At 44.2% G+C, this 15853-nt stretch overlaps 1 protein-coding gene across 1 annotated transcript in view; it reads left to right on the top strand.

The window, feature by feature from the left end:
- LOC102383432 (lysine-specific demethylase 5A) overlaps nt 1-10395 on the top strand; it is a gene marked incomplete at its 5' end in the record, with an annotated part of 52096 nt that extends 41701 nt beyond the window's left edge. Inside the window, 6 exons of the mRNA XM_006019467.2 lie at nt 2759-2921; nt 7124-7243; nt 9006-9200; nt 9314-9495; nt 9755-9879; nt 10179-10395. Of these exons, the coding sequence (XP_006019529.2) occupies nt 2759-2921; nt 7124-7243; nt 9006-9200; nt 9314-9495; nt 9755-9879; nt 10179-10333 (940 nt within the window). The remainder of the gene's footprint in view (nt 1-2758; nt 2922-7123; nt 7244-9005; nt 9201-9313; nt 9496-9754; nt 9880-10178) is intronic.
- Nucleotides 10396-15853: the final 5458 nt, after the last annotated feature.

Raw genomic sequence — 15853 nt, forward strand, 5'->3', positions numbered from 1 at the left:
CTGTTAGACCTAGCGTAGTTCTATATAGTAATGCCTGCAGGTATTCTTTCTTACTGATATGCTGTGCAAGTTGTTTGTAAGAGCAAAGGACTTAAAGAAGAGTAGTTTATTTCCCTGAAATGAAACTGGTGATAATAGAAAGAGAGGTGTAGGTATCATTATATAAAGCACCTCAATATCAACTTTCTGGCTAAATGTTTAAATAGCTTTCCAATACTGGTGACAATATTATGTTCTGAGTAAATCTTTTTTTAAACAAGTGTGCATGTGTACACACATGTTGAGGGTTTTTTCTTGCAAATAATTATATTGGCTTAGCTATAAGATATCCTGTTGCGAAGGTTAGAGGTTGGTGTGTCCCTGTTTTGGAATTAAAGGAGGCTGATTTATGACTTGTCCAGATATCACAGCGGATGTGTCTCTATGTAAGGTATCAATCATATTTCCAGTGGAGAGAACCTCAAAGTGACTCTTAACTTGGTTTAGGTGGCTGTTTTTTTGGTTTGTTTTTGTTTTTTTCTTTTTTAAAGAAAAAGTCACTGTAAGCAAACTACATGCATTGTCATCTTTCCAGTATACAAGGCGTAGTCACAAAGGAGCAGTGTATAGGGAAAGCTGCAGAAAGCATCCCTATTCAGAATAAAAAGTCTGTACCTGCCTGTGCGCTGGTAAGGACAGTATAAATGTCTTTGGCCTTGGATTGTAAGTTTCTGAAGAAGTATGCTGGCTAACAAGATCGGACCTGAGAGCTCAGGGGGAATATTTGGTTAGAATTCAGGTACTGGCTTTTGCATGCTATTAGCTACATCATTTTGGTAGGTTTTGGTGCCTTCTGGTGAATTAGGGAAAATTGTTACTTGATGGTAATACTGGCTGTGTCTTACCAGCAGGTGTCACTGAAGTCTTCAGAAAACAAATGAGGTGTTAAAATGAACACAAATCAGTCTTATGACTACAGTATTTCTTTAGGTTTTGGTTGCCTTCTGAGTACTTTTGTAATGTATTTAGATATAAAATAATGCTTAAGTTCTTGAGTAATAGAAACCTCATTTTTGACTCATAGCCCAATACAACACATTAGTACTAAGGCTAACTGGAAAAACTGAGCTTGTCTAGATATCGGAGCAGTAGCTGTGTCTTCATAAATGGACTCTATATTAATTCCAGTAGAGAGGAATTTCAAAATGCCATTGACTGCGGAGAGTTTTTTTCCAAGTGGTTTTATTCTCTTTCATGTTTAACGTATTATTATGACTATATATGTTACCTGTGAATAAGTGGCACTTCAAAAAATCCCAGTTAGCGGCCTTCTCTCCAGTGGCTCAGAGTTATGATTTCCAGTAATAGATCATGTGTAATAATAAAATGGTTGCTTTCAGCTGCATTGTCTTGTCAGAATGTCAGAATCGTGTGGTGCATTTGCCATCTCAGATTCAGTTGTTGTGTTCTCTTCCGACTGATTTCTGAGAATGGGCTGCTCCAGACCCAGTCTGGTGATTGCGGAGACTGCTAACGTCCCTTCTGAGGTATTAGGATTAGCTGTCCAGATAACTGACACAGTTTTATCAGACTTTTCCCTGGAAAAATGGTATTTGGAAACATCACTGTCTGTGTGTAGCATTTGACTTCTCACTTAAGCCTATTATAGCACAATGCCTGCTTGTTATCTGTTAGATATTAGTAGAAAATATAATTATGGAGTATGTTCTAGAGCAAGGATACTTAACCTCTGGCTTGTGGGCCAAAAGTGGCCTGTGGAGCCTTGGAATCTGGCACGCGGGACTCCCCATTGACTGGGAAATTTGGTGACAGGAGGACAGTGGCAGTTAATACTGCCATCCATTCCTGATGCCCAAATTCCAAGTCTTGCAGGGCTGGGTGGAGGTGGGCCATGATCCTTCCCCTGCACGGCCAGATTGGAGCCAGGCTATGCTCCTTTCCCTCTGCAAAGCTGGCTTGGAGCTGGGCTGCACCCACTCCTCCCCATGAGGCTGGGCCATGCCCCCTCCCCCCTCCCTGCAGGGCTGGGCCATACTATGCCCCCTTCCCTCTTCCCAGCCAGGTTAGAACTGGGCCACACCCAGCAACATGGCTGGTTCAGTGCCAGGCTGTGCTTCCACACTCCACATGGGGCTGGCCCATGCCTAGGCTGGCCGTAGGGAGATCCTGGACAACTGGGACTTCCAGGCCCGCCTGCTGCTAGCAAGCTGGGTTGCATCACTCCATGCCATTTCTGGTATGCACAGTATAATTATCCTCAGCCAGTGAGGACTGGCTTCTTAAATCCGGGACTGTCCTGGCTAAGCTGGGACAGATGGTCACTCTACACATGCCCCCCTTTCTTGCACATGGCCAGGTTGGGGCTAGGCCATGCCTCCTTTCTCCCATGGAGCTGGGCCATGCCCCTTCCTTCTGCAGAGCTAGATTGGGGCTGGTCTCTCTTCCCCCCCAATACAGCCAGATGAGGCCCTGTTAGATCTAGCCCAAAGAGGGATTGTGCACTGTCCATCTGGCCAAAACGTTTGAGCACCACTGTTCTAGAATAATTAACTTAATTGTCAAATTAGTATGCTTCAGTCATGTTATCCAATAAATAATGACCTCTGATTTGAGGATGTTTGTGCCCACTTGCAAAATGTCTTGATTTGAAGGGGAGGAAAGTGGGTGAAGATTCTGTGGAGCTTACCTGACAGCAGGATGGTTTGCTGACTTTTCTACAGGTTACATGTGCATTACTGTTGATTATATTTTCTGCCAGGGGAGAGCCAAAGACGTGGTATGGGGTGCCCTCTCACGCAGCAGAACAGCTAGAGGAGGTGATGAAAGAGTTGGCCCCTGAGCTCTTTGAATCTCAGCCTGATCTCCTGCATCAGCTGGTCACCATCATGAACCCCAATGTGCTAATGGAGCATGGTGTGCCTGTGAGTAGGACAGGAGAACTTTCTCCATATATATTCTACATACACAGTTTTATGACTGAATTGTCTAATAATGGTTTGGAATGGAACTTAAGAACTCAGCTGGAGAGTACGCACTGCCCTAGCTCATTTAGAGCACAACTTGCCAACCTGTGACACTCATGCCATAAGTGGCGTAGCCTGTGGCAGAATGCCACCTCTGTCTCTCCCCAAAAACTGTTATGTGACAATTTGGTTAATATGGTCCCTGCAGAGGGCAGACATCCCTCTCTCAGGTGACACTGAGTTGTAACCTGAGTTTGATACATTCCTGAGAGATGGGGGAAGCCTGCTTCCTCTGCCTACGTGACTGGCATTGCATACCTGGATGAGGGGCTTGCACTCCCTATTGTTTTAAGCAACGCTGAGCTGACTGGGAGGGCTCTAGAGACCTTGCCAGGCTACCTGGCATCCAGTGATGTATTTCAAATTGGTTGACTGGCAGCCAATGTGTGCTAGTCTCCATTGGACCAGGTAAATGAGGTCATAAGATCTATATAAGTTAAGGACTGCCCAGGAGGAGGAGCAGTAGCCATGATGAAAACTGAGACACAGACAGAGAGAGACAGACAGACAGACAGACACAGAGAGAGAGAGAGAGAGAAAAGCTGGACCATCTGAAACTTGCTATCTCTCTTGAAACTCATGATCAACGAACTGCCTGCCTCCAGAGGGAATCTCCCCCTGCCTCTGGATGATACTCATGAGTAAGCTACCTGAGATCTAACTAGATATATAGCTTGCAGTAACTCATGCATGATCAAAGGCTACCCATCCATGCCAGTTTGCTCTATGGGATTTCTCTGATATTGCTTTACCCTGTACCCTATTCCAAATCTATTCCTTGTAACCAGTAACGTTCTCCTTTTTTACCTAGTGTGGGAGACTTACTGGGAGTGGGTCTAGATTATGCCTTGGGGTCCTCTTGGTTCGGCTGACTAAGGGAGACCACTATTTGTGCTTCAGGCTGAGGGAAGCCTTCCAAGTTCTTGAAGTGGGTTGAGTACCCTCAAGGGCTACTAGGCCTGTGTTTCCCAGGGGGCACAGAGCAAGGATCAGTCCAGACCCTGGGTGGTGGGAGCATTACCCCCAGGCTAGCGGGTGTGCTCCAGGAAGGGGGTCGGCCAGAACTGAGACGCCCCCAGGGAGGCACTCGGAGCCTGGAAGGTGGTTGGGTGCAGTGAGGTGGGTGGCTCAGCACAGGAGCACCCCCTACTGGCCTGCCACATTAGGTAGCCTTCGTGCATATGGTAAATTGGGAAGGGAATAGACAGTACAGCAATAGATAGGGCAGAAGCAGAAAGAGCAGCAGATTGGGCAGAGGAAGGAGATCAGGGACAGTGCAGGACTAGTTTGTGGCATGCCTGCCAAAAAAGCTTGGCTCATCCTGGATTACCTAAGGAAGAGGGAATTCAGCATTGGAGAAGTTTTGTGTCCACATGCCTGTGCCTTTGTGGGATAGTGATGGAAGGTTCTTTGGCGTGTACTTTGGGGACACCCCAGACAGGAAGTAGCGTTCTGATTGAAGACTTAGTGTGAAGCAATGAGTACATGGTAGATACAGTAGAGTTCATTTTTGGCAGCTAAACCTCTTTCTAAAAAAGCCCCCCAAACCCTTTAAATGAAAGAAAATACTATCTTGTACAAATACAGCTTGTTCTATTTAAGTGCATTGCCTTGGGCCCAAGAAAAGGCTCTGCAGTTACTGGAGGTATCTATTTATCTAGAGGAGCACTGATACATCAGTCCATATTGTATTGGCACCGATAAAAGGAAAATTGACATTATTGGCAGGTGGCTTTTTTTGGCTGATGTGGCTGGTAATGTCGCCAATAAATGCTGCATGCACATGCGTAGCCGCAGCATGCACATAGCCAGAAATGCAGCCTAGCAGCTTGGAGAGCGGCATCCAGCTGGTAAGTCTGTGGTGGGGAAAGGGGCTTGGGGGAGGGATGGAGCATGAGGGTTGCAGATCAAGGCTCCCGTGGTAAATGAGGGAGTGGGGCTGTGGCAGGGGCAGGGCTTCACAGCCAGGGTGGCAAAACGTGAGATGGAGCTGTAGGTGGCTCATCCAGGAGCAGTGGGGGAAAGAGGCAGGGCAGGGCGCAGCTCGCCACTGCGCATACCTCTGGGGAAGAAGGGGGGCACGTGCCCCTGGATCTGTGCACAGGGCAAGGGTGGGCTGCCTACTGTGGGCTTGGGGCCAGGGCTGCGCCAGCCTTTTCCCGGCCGGGATGGGGCTGGGCTGGGTCGTCACTTGGGGCAGGTAGCAGCGCTGGGAGGAGGAGCTACAGTGAATTTTGGGGTGGCTGTAGCCCACCATATAGCCCCCCGCCCAGTACCACTGCCCAGCCCTGCCCAAGTGCAGCCCCAGCCCAGCCCTTCTGCTGGGAAGAGGCTGGCACAGCTCCGACCCTGAATGGGCAGCCTGCCCTCGCCCTATGTACAGATGCCTCACCTGGGGTGCGCGCAGTGGCGGGAGCTGTGCTCCCCTACATCCCCTGGACAAGCTGTCTGCGACTCTACCCTGCCCTGCCCCAGCTGTGCAGTGCCTGCCCCAGCCCCACTCCCTTCCTCACCATAGGGGCCTCGATTTGGCCCCTGCCACATTCCTTCTCTTCCCCCCAACAGACTTACCAGCTGGACACTGCTCTCTAAACTGCCAGGCTGCATTTTTGGCAATCAGATCTGTATCAGCCAATATGGCTGGTCAGCAGTCGGCCATTGGTATTGGCCCAAAAAATCTTTATCAGTGCACCCCTATATTTAGCCAACTTAATGTAAACAGTGCTTATTAATTACTCACTGCTGTGTTGTTAGCAGCTTTGAAATTGACCAGGTCCTGTCAATTTTAGGGCTTTTAATAGTAGACCGCCAAATAGCCACTTCTCCTTCACCATTTATAGTTAAACAGAGTGCATTTCCATTACAAAATAGCAGTGGGGTTAAAAGATGCTATCTATGTACTTACCTGATGTGCAGATGACCAATAGGCATTTTGCTGGTAGGGAAGGAATTATGCACTTACCTGATATGCATGTAAGTGGAGTGCACTGCACTACGTATCGTATTTATTTTTGTTCCTATATTTGGTAACTATTAAAGGACCAAATATCAGAATTTAGTATGTGGTTAAATACCACTTAACCACTATATTTTGATTCCCACTGTTTGTGGGAATTGACATGCTTGATTTAGACTGGAGGTCCATCTAATTTGGTCTCTATGTCTTGTCAGTCCATGCTGCTTTATGAGAAGTAGTAAGAGCCCTGACTAGTCAGATTTGAAGTAACCTATTAAGTGTCAAATTTTTGTTAAGGAGTGGTAACATCAGAAAAAGATATTTCATATCTAATAATAAAAGATTGGCTTAAACCCTGAAGCACGAGGGCTTCAAAAGTGGTGTGCATTATGACAACACTGGAAAGTGTTCATCTATACAGATGTCAGGTTTCTCTTTGAATTGCATACAAAGCAAAAATATATAAAATGAACTAAATTAAATTAAATATATGGTGGATTTTTTCTTTCTTTTCAGCTTCCTACTTGATTTTGTTTTAGTCATTTTTGCTCTTTAAATTCTTTGCTATGAAACCCTGGGGCAGTGGTTACAATGTATTTTTTGTGTTAAAAATTTTCCCTTGAAATGAAAAAAAAAAAAAGAAAGCATTTCTATTTGTCAAAAATTTTGTAAAAGCTCATATTCATAAACTCCCCATATTTGATGAAACTGTCACTGGTGCTTAAATAACACTGTCACAGCCAGTTTTTGATAGTCTGAATTGCTTCTCTGACAGTTGTTTCAACATCGCAAAACACACTGTTTCCAGAGGCTTTTAATGTTTGTCATGTTGTGGACCAAGTTATGATCCCTTGCTGATAGTAGAAAAATGTTTCTTTTGGGATCCAGACAGGAAGAATTGCATGCTGGGACTTTCAGGTGCTGATTCATATATTCAGCCCTTTTTTATAAGGTTATCAATGAACCTCTTATTTTTAAAAGGGTAAGCACCCTTCTAATTTGTCCTAAATTAGCTAATTTCTCTAACTTCTAGAGGCAAGGTTTCATGAACATCTCTTGATAACATTTTTACCTTTGCTGCAAATCTCAGTGATTTTTTTTTCTCCTCCCTCACCTTACTTTTTGTATTCTTGTTTGTATTTAGGTGTACAGAACTAATCAATGTGCTGGCGAGTTTGTTGTGACATTTCCTCGTGCCTATCACTCCGGATTTAACCAAGGTTACAACTTCGCTGAGGCTGTGAACTTCTGCACTGCTGACTGGGTCTGTTCTGTTGCACATATCTGTCATGTCCCTGTTAGCAGCTTATTTCAAGGAAAGATTTAGTTACTTAGTTTAGATGGGTCATTATCTTGACTATTGAAGCAGTGCCTGGCATAGCTAAAGTTAGAGATTAGTCAAGGTTTTTATAACAGAAAGTTAATTTGAGGGGCTTATAATTCAATCCTTCTAGATGAAAAATTACATCTAGATGAAAAGTTAAGATTCTAGATGAAAGTTAAGTGCAGTCACCCTTTTAAGCAAGTAACTCAGCATTTGAGACTTGGGTTAGCTTTAGGGCTGCAAAGATTTTTCTTAAACTTTTTGTCCTCTCTGCTTTAATGTGGGGTAATGCTGTTGTATGGTAGAGGTTCAGTTTTGATTTTGGTGTCCTTCACTCTTCTCTTTGTGTCAATCTTTTCAGTTCTTAATTGCATACGTGCTTTTGAAGTCTTCTTCTTCACAATGCCCAAACATATCAAGAAACTGACATACGGTTTATTTCAGTAGTTTAGTGATATTGGTGAATGCTCTACCAGTGCCTATAGGGCTATATTTATAGAGTAAGAATCACATTCCCATTTTGTGCACATTCTTCCCAAGGTCAGATGACCTTAACTGTTTCCACTACAACCATTTTAATGTCTTATAAATTAAGACATAATTTAGTGGGGTTCCTGGACATTGACTGGAGATGCTCTTTCCAGGATTACAGTATTTTCTAGTCTTGTTTGCCTATACCAGTCATTCAGCTGGCAAATAGCTTTTGGAACAACTGCTGAATTCAGACTAGTAAAATGAGATTCCTTTGCTTAACCTAGAATATGGACCCACTGGGATCCAGGAATCCACTGGCCAACTCCCTTAGCTTCTTATGTATTTATTAAAATATCTGACTAGTCAGATATTTATTAAAAAGATGTATAGCTTCCTCTGGACTCTGGAAATCTGCCGTTTGATTATTGTGCTACAATTATGACTGCTGTAGTCAACTGTCTTCCTGAAGGCACTATTCTTTAGGATGTATTTTTGAGTATCTTTTCCCTACCTCTTGTTAAGGGAAGTAAAGTAGGAAACTGCTTTTTGCAGCCCTTCCCCCCACTCCACCCCAGTGATGTAATTTGGGGGTTGGCAGTCTTTCAGCAATAGCTGGCTGGATTAACACAGTTTGATCCTTAGGAGGGTTGGGCAACAGGTCAACCCCCTGTAGAAATGAATGGGTAGGGAATCTCTGGAATTCACACTGGAAGTGCATAGTGTAGCGGTTTCTTTAATTTTGGAGTTTCCCCTGCATGCCCCACCACCACCGATTGGCAGAGGGACCTTACCACAGCAGTTTTCGCCTCCCAGCCATCAGGCACAAGTGGTGAGCACAACCCCTCCGCCAGTTGGTGGTAGGGGAATGTGCAGGGGAAACTCCAAGATTAAAGAAGATGCCATGCTGTGTACTTGCGGTGCAAATTCTGGAAATCCCTATGAATAGGATTGACCTGTTCTGATTTAAAATAGCCCTTTGGTGGTCTGATCGGTTGCTTAGGTGGGACTTAAAGATTTCTGATCAGGTATCTTTCTTTCTGAGACCCTACTACCATCTTGGAATTCCCCTTGATTCTTTACTGCCCAGTTGGACCTAGCCTGCTCTCCACCCACCCAAGTCCTCAGAAGCTTCTGCCAGTCTCGGACACCACAGGCATAAATCTGACCAATTTCTTGCCCTCTGATAGGTTGCCATCTCTTGACTTAGGTGGTTCTCATCCTTTTCTAGCTTCCCATTGGGCGTCAGTGTGTGAACCATTATCGGCGGCTAAGGCGTCACTGTGTTTTCTCCCATGAGGAGCTGATCTTCAAGATGGCAGCGGATCCAGAGTGTTTGGATGTGGGACTTGCTGCCATGGTTTGCAAAGAAATGACTTTGTTGATAGAGGAGGAGACACGCCTGAGGGAATCTGTTGTACAGATGGTGAGTACCATAAATATACTCCTTCCTTTCATCCTATTTATGTGATTCGGATTTTATACGAGTTTTGTGAAAGGCAGTTTGCTTATCATTATCAAGTGTCACTTTTTTGTTAGGGAGTGTTGATGTCGGAAGAGGAGGTGTTTGAACTGGTTCCAGATGACGAGCGTCAGTGTACAGCCTGCAGAACTACATGCTTCCTTTCTGCTCTTACTTGCTCTTGTAATCCTGAGAGGCTTGTGTGCCTGTACCATCCCACAGACTTGTGTCCCTGTCCTATGCAGAAGAAGTGTCTAAGGTTTGTAAGTCTCCATCTCTCCCATACCATGTTTAATCTGTTGTATGAAGACCAGTAGTTAAATACAGCTATTGTCCAAGCCACAAACAATATCTTTAGTCATCTCATGTCCTATTTTTTGCCCCTGAAACAAAAGTCTGGGTTGATGCAGGGACTTTTTCTTATAAACCTCATGTGGTGGATTCTGAATACAAACAGTTTCCCTTGTCTTATATGAACTTATAACACTCATGTATTTTTTCCTTCTGTTTATTTCCAGGTACCGTTACCCGTTAGAGGACCTTCCTTCTCTGCTGTACGGAGTGAAAGTTAGAGCACAGTCCTATGACACTTGGGTCAGTAGAGTTACAGAGGCTCTGTCTGCCAACCTCAACCACAAGAAAGGTGAGACTTCTATTGTTCATTGTAGGTAATTGTGTAGGGAATCCCAGCCTTCATTTAGGCCGCTTGTGTAGTGAGAATGATGCTGGAGTATTGGAGTGGGTTAAGGTTGGTATTTTAAGCATATGAAAGGAGGGATGTTCTTGGTGGAAGTCAGGGAATCTAAAGTAACTGTAATGCTAGATGGGTATACTACATTGTTCATTTCACTTCAAGCATATTGGGAACTTGTTTGAGGACTAGTAAGCAGTTTTAAAGGATTTTTTTTCTGTCTATGGACTATTTATATTTTGTTATTGCAGATGTGATTGAGCTGAGAGTGATGTTGGAAGATGCTGAAGACAGGAAGTATCCAGAGAATGATCTCTTCCGTAGGCTCAGAGATGCTGTGAAAGAGGCAGAGACCTGTGCTTCGGTGGCTCAGCTACTTCTAAGCAAAAAACAAAAACACAGGTAAGGTTGAGAGTTTTCAGTTTTGTAAAAGTTAAAATATTGTTTTGTAAAGGTAAAAGTAGTTAAAAGTGAAGTTTAATACACTAATGACAGTTTAAGCATTGTGGACTAAGCACACAATGGCAGTGGGTAACAGCTTAAATCTACCAAAGGAAACATTTTTTTAAATGTTGCTTGGGTTGTAAAATCAAGTGTTTCAATTAAGAAACAACAAATGTTTAGTTCTCCACACAGGCTGAAATCTTTTTCTTGTGCGTCTATCCTGTGGAGAGAACATGATCTTGAAATTAGACTGCCACTGTGCATTCAGGCAAAGACACCAAATTATGATTACATAAGCATTCTGACATTTAATTTGTATGTGTTTGACTTTGGAACCTAAATATTAATGTAATGTAGTTTTTTCTCTGCGTAATGTTTGAGGCGGGTTTTTTTGGTTTTGTTTTGTTTTTTTAAATCTTTTAAATGAGTAGAGCCAACAGTATTTAAAATCTACCCTGCCTGAAAGACTGTTATATTTGCTGCTGATGTGCATGACCATATGGTATTTGTAATTCCATTTCTTTGTGCAGAGACATCTAGTGATGCCTGCTTTAAATTATTTTAAATACAAAGGTCTATGTGAAATGTCTCGCTCTCGGGACCAGTCTGTTCTCGTGTCAAAATTAGTTTTATCAAGTACCACTCTAGGAAATAAGATCTTCTGGCTCTTGAGACCTTGTGTTGCTTTTAGCACACTCAACCTTCTGATCATCCCTCCTTATGTGAGTTTGATCCTACAGCCTGAGCCAAGAAAGAATAATATTTTCCAGATGGTCCTTGGCATGATTTGTGTCTGAACACTGACAGAGAAGGCCAAGAGTTGTCATGTTGACTTATCAAACTTCCTTGAAACATCATCAGTACCATGAGTCTTCAGGGATTGGAAATTATCTTCCATATTAGTTGCAGTCTGTGTTCTACACTTTTTGATCCACATCACGCCTCTGTACAATTCTCATCAGTACTGCATTTTTACAAGGATGTCTGCTGGAACTCCACTAGCAGTATTATTGATCATATGCTGTTTCTGTTTGTTACACCTCGTTGGACCACTAACATTTACTTTTGCAGCTTCCATAGATGTTACTGTTTTCTTGGAATATAAGTTTTTGTTGTAGGATCTCTCCTTCTTAGTTTGTAGTTTCCAGAACTTTTGCCAGTACCAGAGGTAAACATTTCTCTGCCTATCCTTTGTAGTACTAGTAATTACTACTCATACTGTTCAATCTGAGGCCCTTCCTGTATCTATACCTTAAGAACTGGCTGCATTAGAAGAATGTTTTAATCCGCCACATCCTTTTCTCCCTGAGGAGATCTGTGCCTTTTCTGAAAGTGGTTTTCAAGAAGTTGGCATCATTCCTTGGTCTCTGCTTTTGTGGTACCATTTAACATTCCTCCTTGCATTCTGTTCAGATTTGTATCCAGCCTTTGGATTTTTCTGTTTCAAGCATCTAGTTTGAAATTTGCCTTAGAAGCACTTGGGACTTGTATTCAACTTTGGCTATACACCTGGACTTCAGAAAAGCAGACTTTGACTCCCTCAGGGAACTCATGGGCAGGATCCCCTGGGAGGCTGGTCTGAGAGGGAAAGAAGTCAAGGAGAGCTGCTTGTATTTTAAAGAAACCTTACTGAGGGCGCAAGAACAAACCATCCTGATGTGCAGGAAGAATAGCAAACGGGGCAAGTGACCAGCTTGGCTTAGCAGAGATCTCTTTGGTGAGCTTAAACACAAAAAGGAAGTTTACAAGAAGTGGAAGCTTGGACAGATACTTTGGGAGGAGTATAAGAGTATTGCTCGGTCATGCAGGGGTGAAGTCAGGAAGGCCAGAGCACAACTGGAGTTGCAGCTAGCAAGGGACATGGAGGGCAAGAAGAAGGGTTTCTACAAGTATGTTAGCAACAAGAGGAAGGTCAGGGAAAATGTGGGTCCTTTACTGAACGGGGAAAGCAACCTAGTGACAGATTATAAGGAAACGTCTAATGTCCTCAATGCCTTTTTTACCTTGATCTTCACAGGCAAGGTCAGCTCCCAGACTGCTGTACCAGGCAGCACAGTTTGGGGAGAACATGGAAGCCCTCAGTGGTGAAAGAACAGGTTAGAGACCATTTAGAAAAGCTGGATGTGTACAAGTCCATGGGGCCAGATGCAGTGCATCCAAAGTTGCTGAGGAAGTTGGCTGATGTGATTGCAGAGCCACTGGTCATTATTTTTGAAAACTCGTTGTGATTGGGGGAGGTCCCAGGCTGTTTGAAAAGGGCAAATATAGTGCCCTTCTTTAAGAAAGGAAAAAAGGAGGATTCAGGAAACTATAGACCATTCAGCCTTACCTCTCAGTCCCTAGAAAAATCATGGAGCAGATCCTCAAAGAATCCATTTCTAAGCACTTGGAGGAGAAGAATGGAATTAGGAGCAGTCAGCATGGATTCCCCAAGGACAAGCCATGTCTGACCAACCTGATTGCCTTCTATGATGCAATGACTATCCCTGTGTATGCGGGGAAAGTAGTGAATGTGATATACCTTGACTTTAGCAAGGATTTAGATACATTCTCCCACAGCATTCTTGCGAGCAAGCTGAGGAAGTATGGGTTGGATGAATGGACTGTAGTGCGGATAGAAAGCTGGCTGTATTGTTGGGCTCAACAGGTAGTAATCAGCGGCTCAATGTCTAGCTGGCAGCCGGTATCAAGTGCCCCAGGGATTGGTCTTTGTGTCGGTTTGTTCAATATCTTCATTAACTGTTTGGAAGATGGGATGGATTGTACCCTCAGCAAGTTCACGAATGACACCATGCTGGGCCGTGTAGTATAACAATGGAGGGTAGGGCTAGAATTCAGAGTGGCTCTAGACATACTGGAGGACTGGGCCGAAAGAAATCTCATGAGAGCAGGGACAAATGCACAAAGTCTTGCACTTAGGACAGAAGAATCCCATGCACCACTACAGCCTGGGGACTGACTGGCTAAGCAGCAGCCCTGTAGAAAAGGACCTGAGGGTTACAGTGGATAATAAGATGGATATGAGTCAGCAGTGTGCCCTTGTTGTCAAGAAGGCTAACAGTGTATTGGGCTGCATTAGTAGGAGCATTGCCAGCAGATCAAGGGAAGTAATTATTATGCTCTGTTCTGCACTGGTGAGGCCACATCTGGAGTACTGTGTCCAATGTTGTGTGTGTGTGTCGTCCCCCCCCCACTATAGAAAGGATGTGGACAAGTTGGAGAGAGTCCAGTGGAGAGCAATGAGAATGGTTCAGGGGCTAGGGCTTGAGGGGAGAGGCTGAGGGAACTGGGTTTATTTAGTCTGCAGAAGAGAAGTCAGAGGGGATTTGATAGGAGCCTTTAGCGACTCAAAGGGAGGTTCCAAAGAAGGTGGAGCTAGACTGTTCTCAGTGGTAACAAATGACAGAACAAGGAGCAGTGGTCTCAGGTTGCAGCAGGGGAGGTTTAGGTTGGATTTTAGGAAAAACCTTCTCACTAGGAGGGTGGTGAAGCACAAGTTACCTAGTGAGGTGGTGGAATCTCCATCCTTGGATGTTTTTAAGATCCAGCGTGTTAGAGCCCTGGCTGGAATGATCTGGTTGGGGATGGCCCTGCTTTGAATAGGGAGTTGGACTAGATGACCTCCTGAGGTCCCTTCTAACCCTAATTTTCTATGATTCTATGATCATCTGTGGTGGTTTAAATCTTCCCTCCCTATCCATCTTTTGTTAGGCTAAATTCACACATTTGCAACAATTAAAGACTGGTCTCTACCCAAACCTTGAATGATGGTGCTTTACCTGCTGTGATGGATCTTCCATTTGAACCTGATGTTTGTATTACTTCTCTACTAAAATGATTTGGTAGGCATCACTTTGTATAGATGCTGAGCAGAATTAAAATTTGGGCTGGCTGTCTCTGTATGTAGCTAGCTGACAGCAAATTTGCCAGAAGAAAGTTTAGCTTGATTAATAGAACATCAAGACTACTTAAAAGGAGAGATAGTTGTTAACACCTGTGAAGTGAGGAGTAGTCAGGCATCAAGTCAATAGACTCCCTCAACTGCCTGAATAGAAATGCCACTGCTGCTGCAGGGCAATTGGTTTTAAACTTTGGGTGGAGGAGGCATCAAAGCGGGGTACTTCCATTCTGGGCATAAAATCAACTTTTCTGCTTATGGTATGAACCCCAGTTTTGGAAGGCTAATTTTCAGGGGACATGTGCGTGTGGTGTGTGAATAGGTACCAGACCTAGACTGATAGCTTTCCATAAAGAGTCAAAGGAGCTCACTCTCAGCAACTTACTAAATGGGTTATAAACAACGTTAAAATTTTCTGTTCTTTGAATAAATTACCTTCCTCCTGCTTTAAGGCAGGCTTGTCCAACATACAGCCCTTGGGCCACCATGCAGCCCTCCAAGCTGTTTTCTGAGGCCTGAGGTGCTGCGACAGGAAACGAAAGTAAACACTGTACTTTTGCGGGGGGGTGGTGATGTGATACCACTTCCTCTGAGGTCATTGAATATGGCTCGCCGATCCACTGGGTAATAAAAACTTCATGATCCGGCCCCACGTTCAAAAAGGTTGGACACCCCTGCTTTAAGGCGAACTGTGTTAGGCCCTTTTTAATATCGGTGGCTTGTCTCAGTGGGGTGTTTCTCTGAATCTGTAAAACAGCCATACGTGAAGTTTAATTAATTTACATTTAACTTATTCCATTCTGGCAGCTTCTGGATCAAATACCTAGTTCAAGGGCTTTTCTCCTGAGACACCTACTTGAGTGGTACCTGCTAGTTATTCACCTGCTGTAGACTTAGTGTGGACAGGTGCTCAGAGAAGGCCAGTGAGATGTATTAGATCACATGCAACCCACCTTCATTCTCAAAAAAGGTGCCAGAGTCCTTTTTTGAGTTTCTGTTTTAGGGAAGGCACTTAGTGATAGGTTGGGCTGTTTCTGCTTTTTTTTACCCTTTCTGTGATGTCGGAGAGACAGCATAGGGTGCATGTACAACCCCAACAGACACTGTTGGTAAAAAGGTTCTGGGTTCATGTGCTTAGGGTATATGTACACCTGCACTGGTATGGGGATTGACAAAAGCATCTTGAAGAGTTTCAGTTGCTGTAAAGGTAATTTTTCTCTACATGTAGCATTCTAGAGTATTGTTTACAGTGGCTGTTTGAATTAATTTCCTCTGTAATGTTACACCATAGTTCAGGGGTGGGCAGTTATTTGGGCTGAGGACCACTTAATGAGTTTTGGTGAGCTGTTGAGGGCTGGGCAGAGGAGTGGGCTCAGCCCCCAGTCATGGCAGTTTACACTGCCCGGCAGAGGGGGTGGAGGAAGATGTCAGTTGATCCTGTCTGGCCCCGTGTGTCCTGTACCTACCACTGGGGATGCCAGACCGAGTGGGCAGGCAGGATCTCCATGGAGCATGTCCTAGGACCCCTGCAGACCAGGCACGTTTGGCCGAGAGGATGGGATGGGGCCATGGGTGAGCAGGGAG

Source organism: Alligator sinensis, unplaced genomic scaffold (assembly GCF_000455745.1).
Source record: "Alligator sinensis unplaced genomic scaffold, ASM45574v1 scaffold87_1, whole genome shotgun sequence".
NCBI classification, from domain to species: Eukaryota; Metazoa; Chordata; order Crocodylia; family Alligatoridae; genus Alligator; species Alligator sinensis.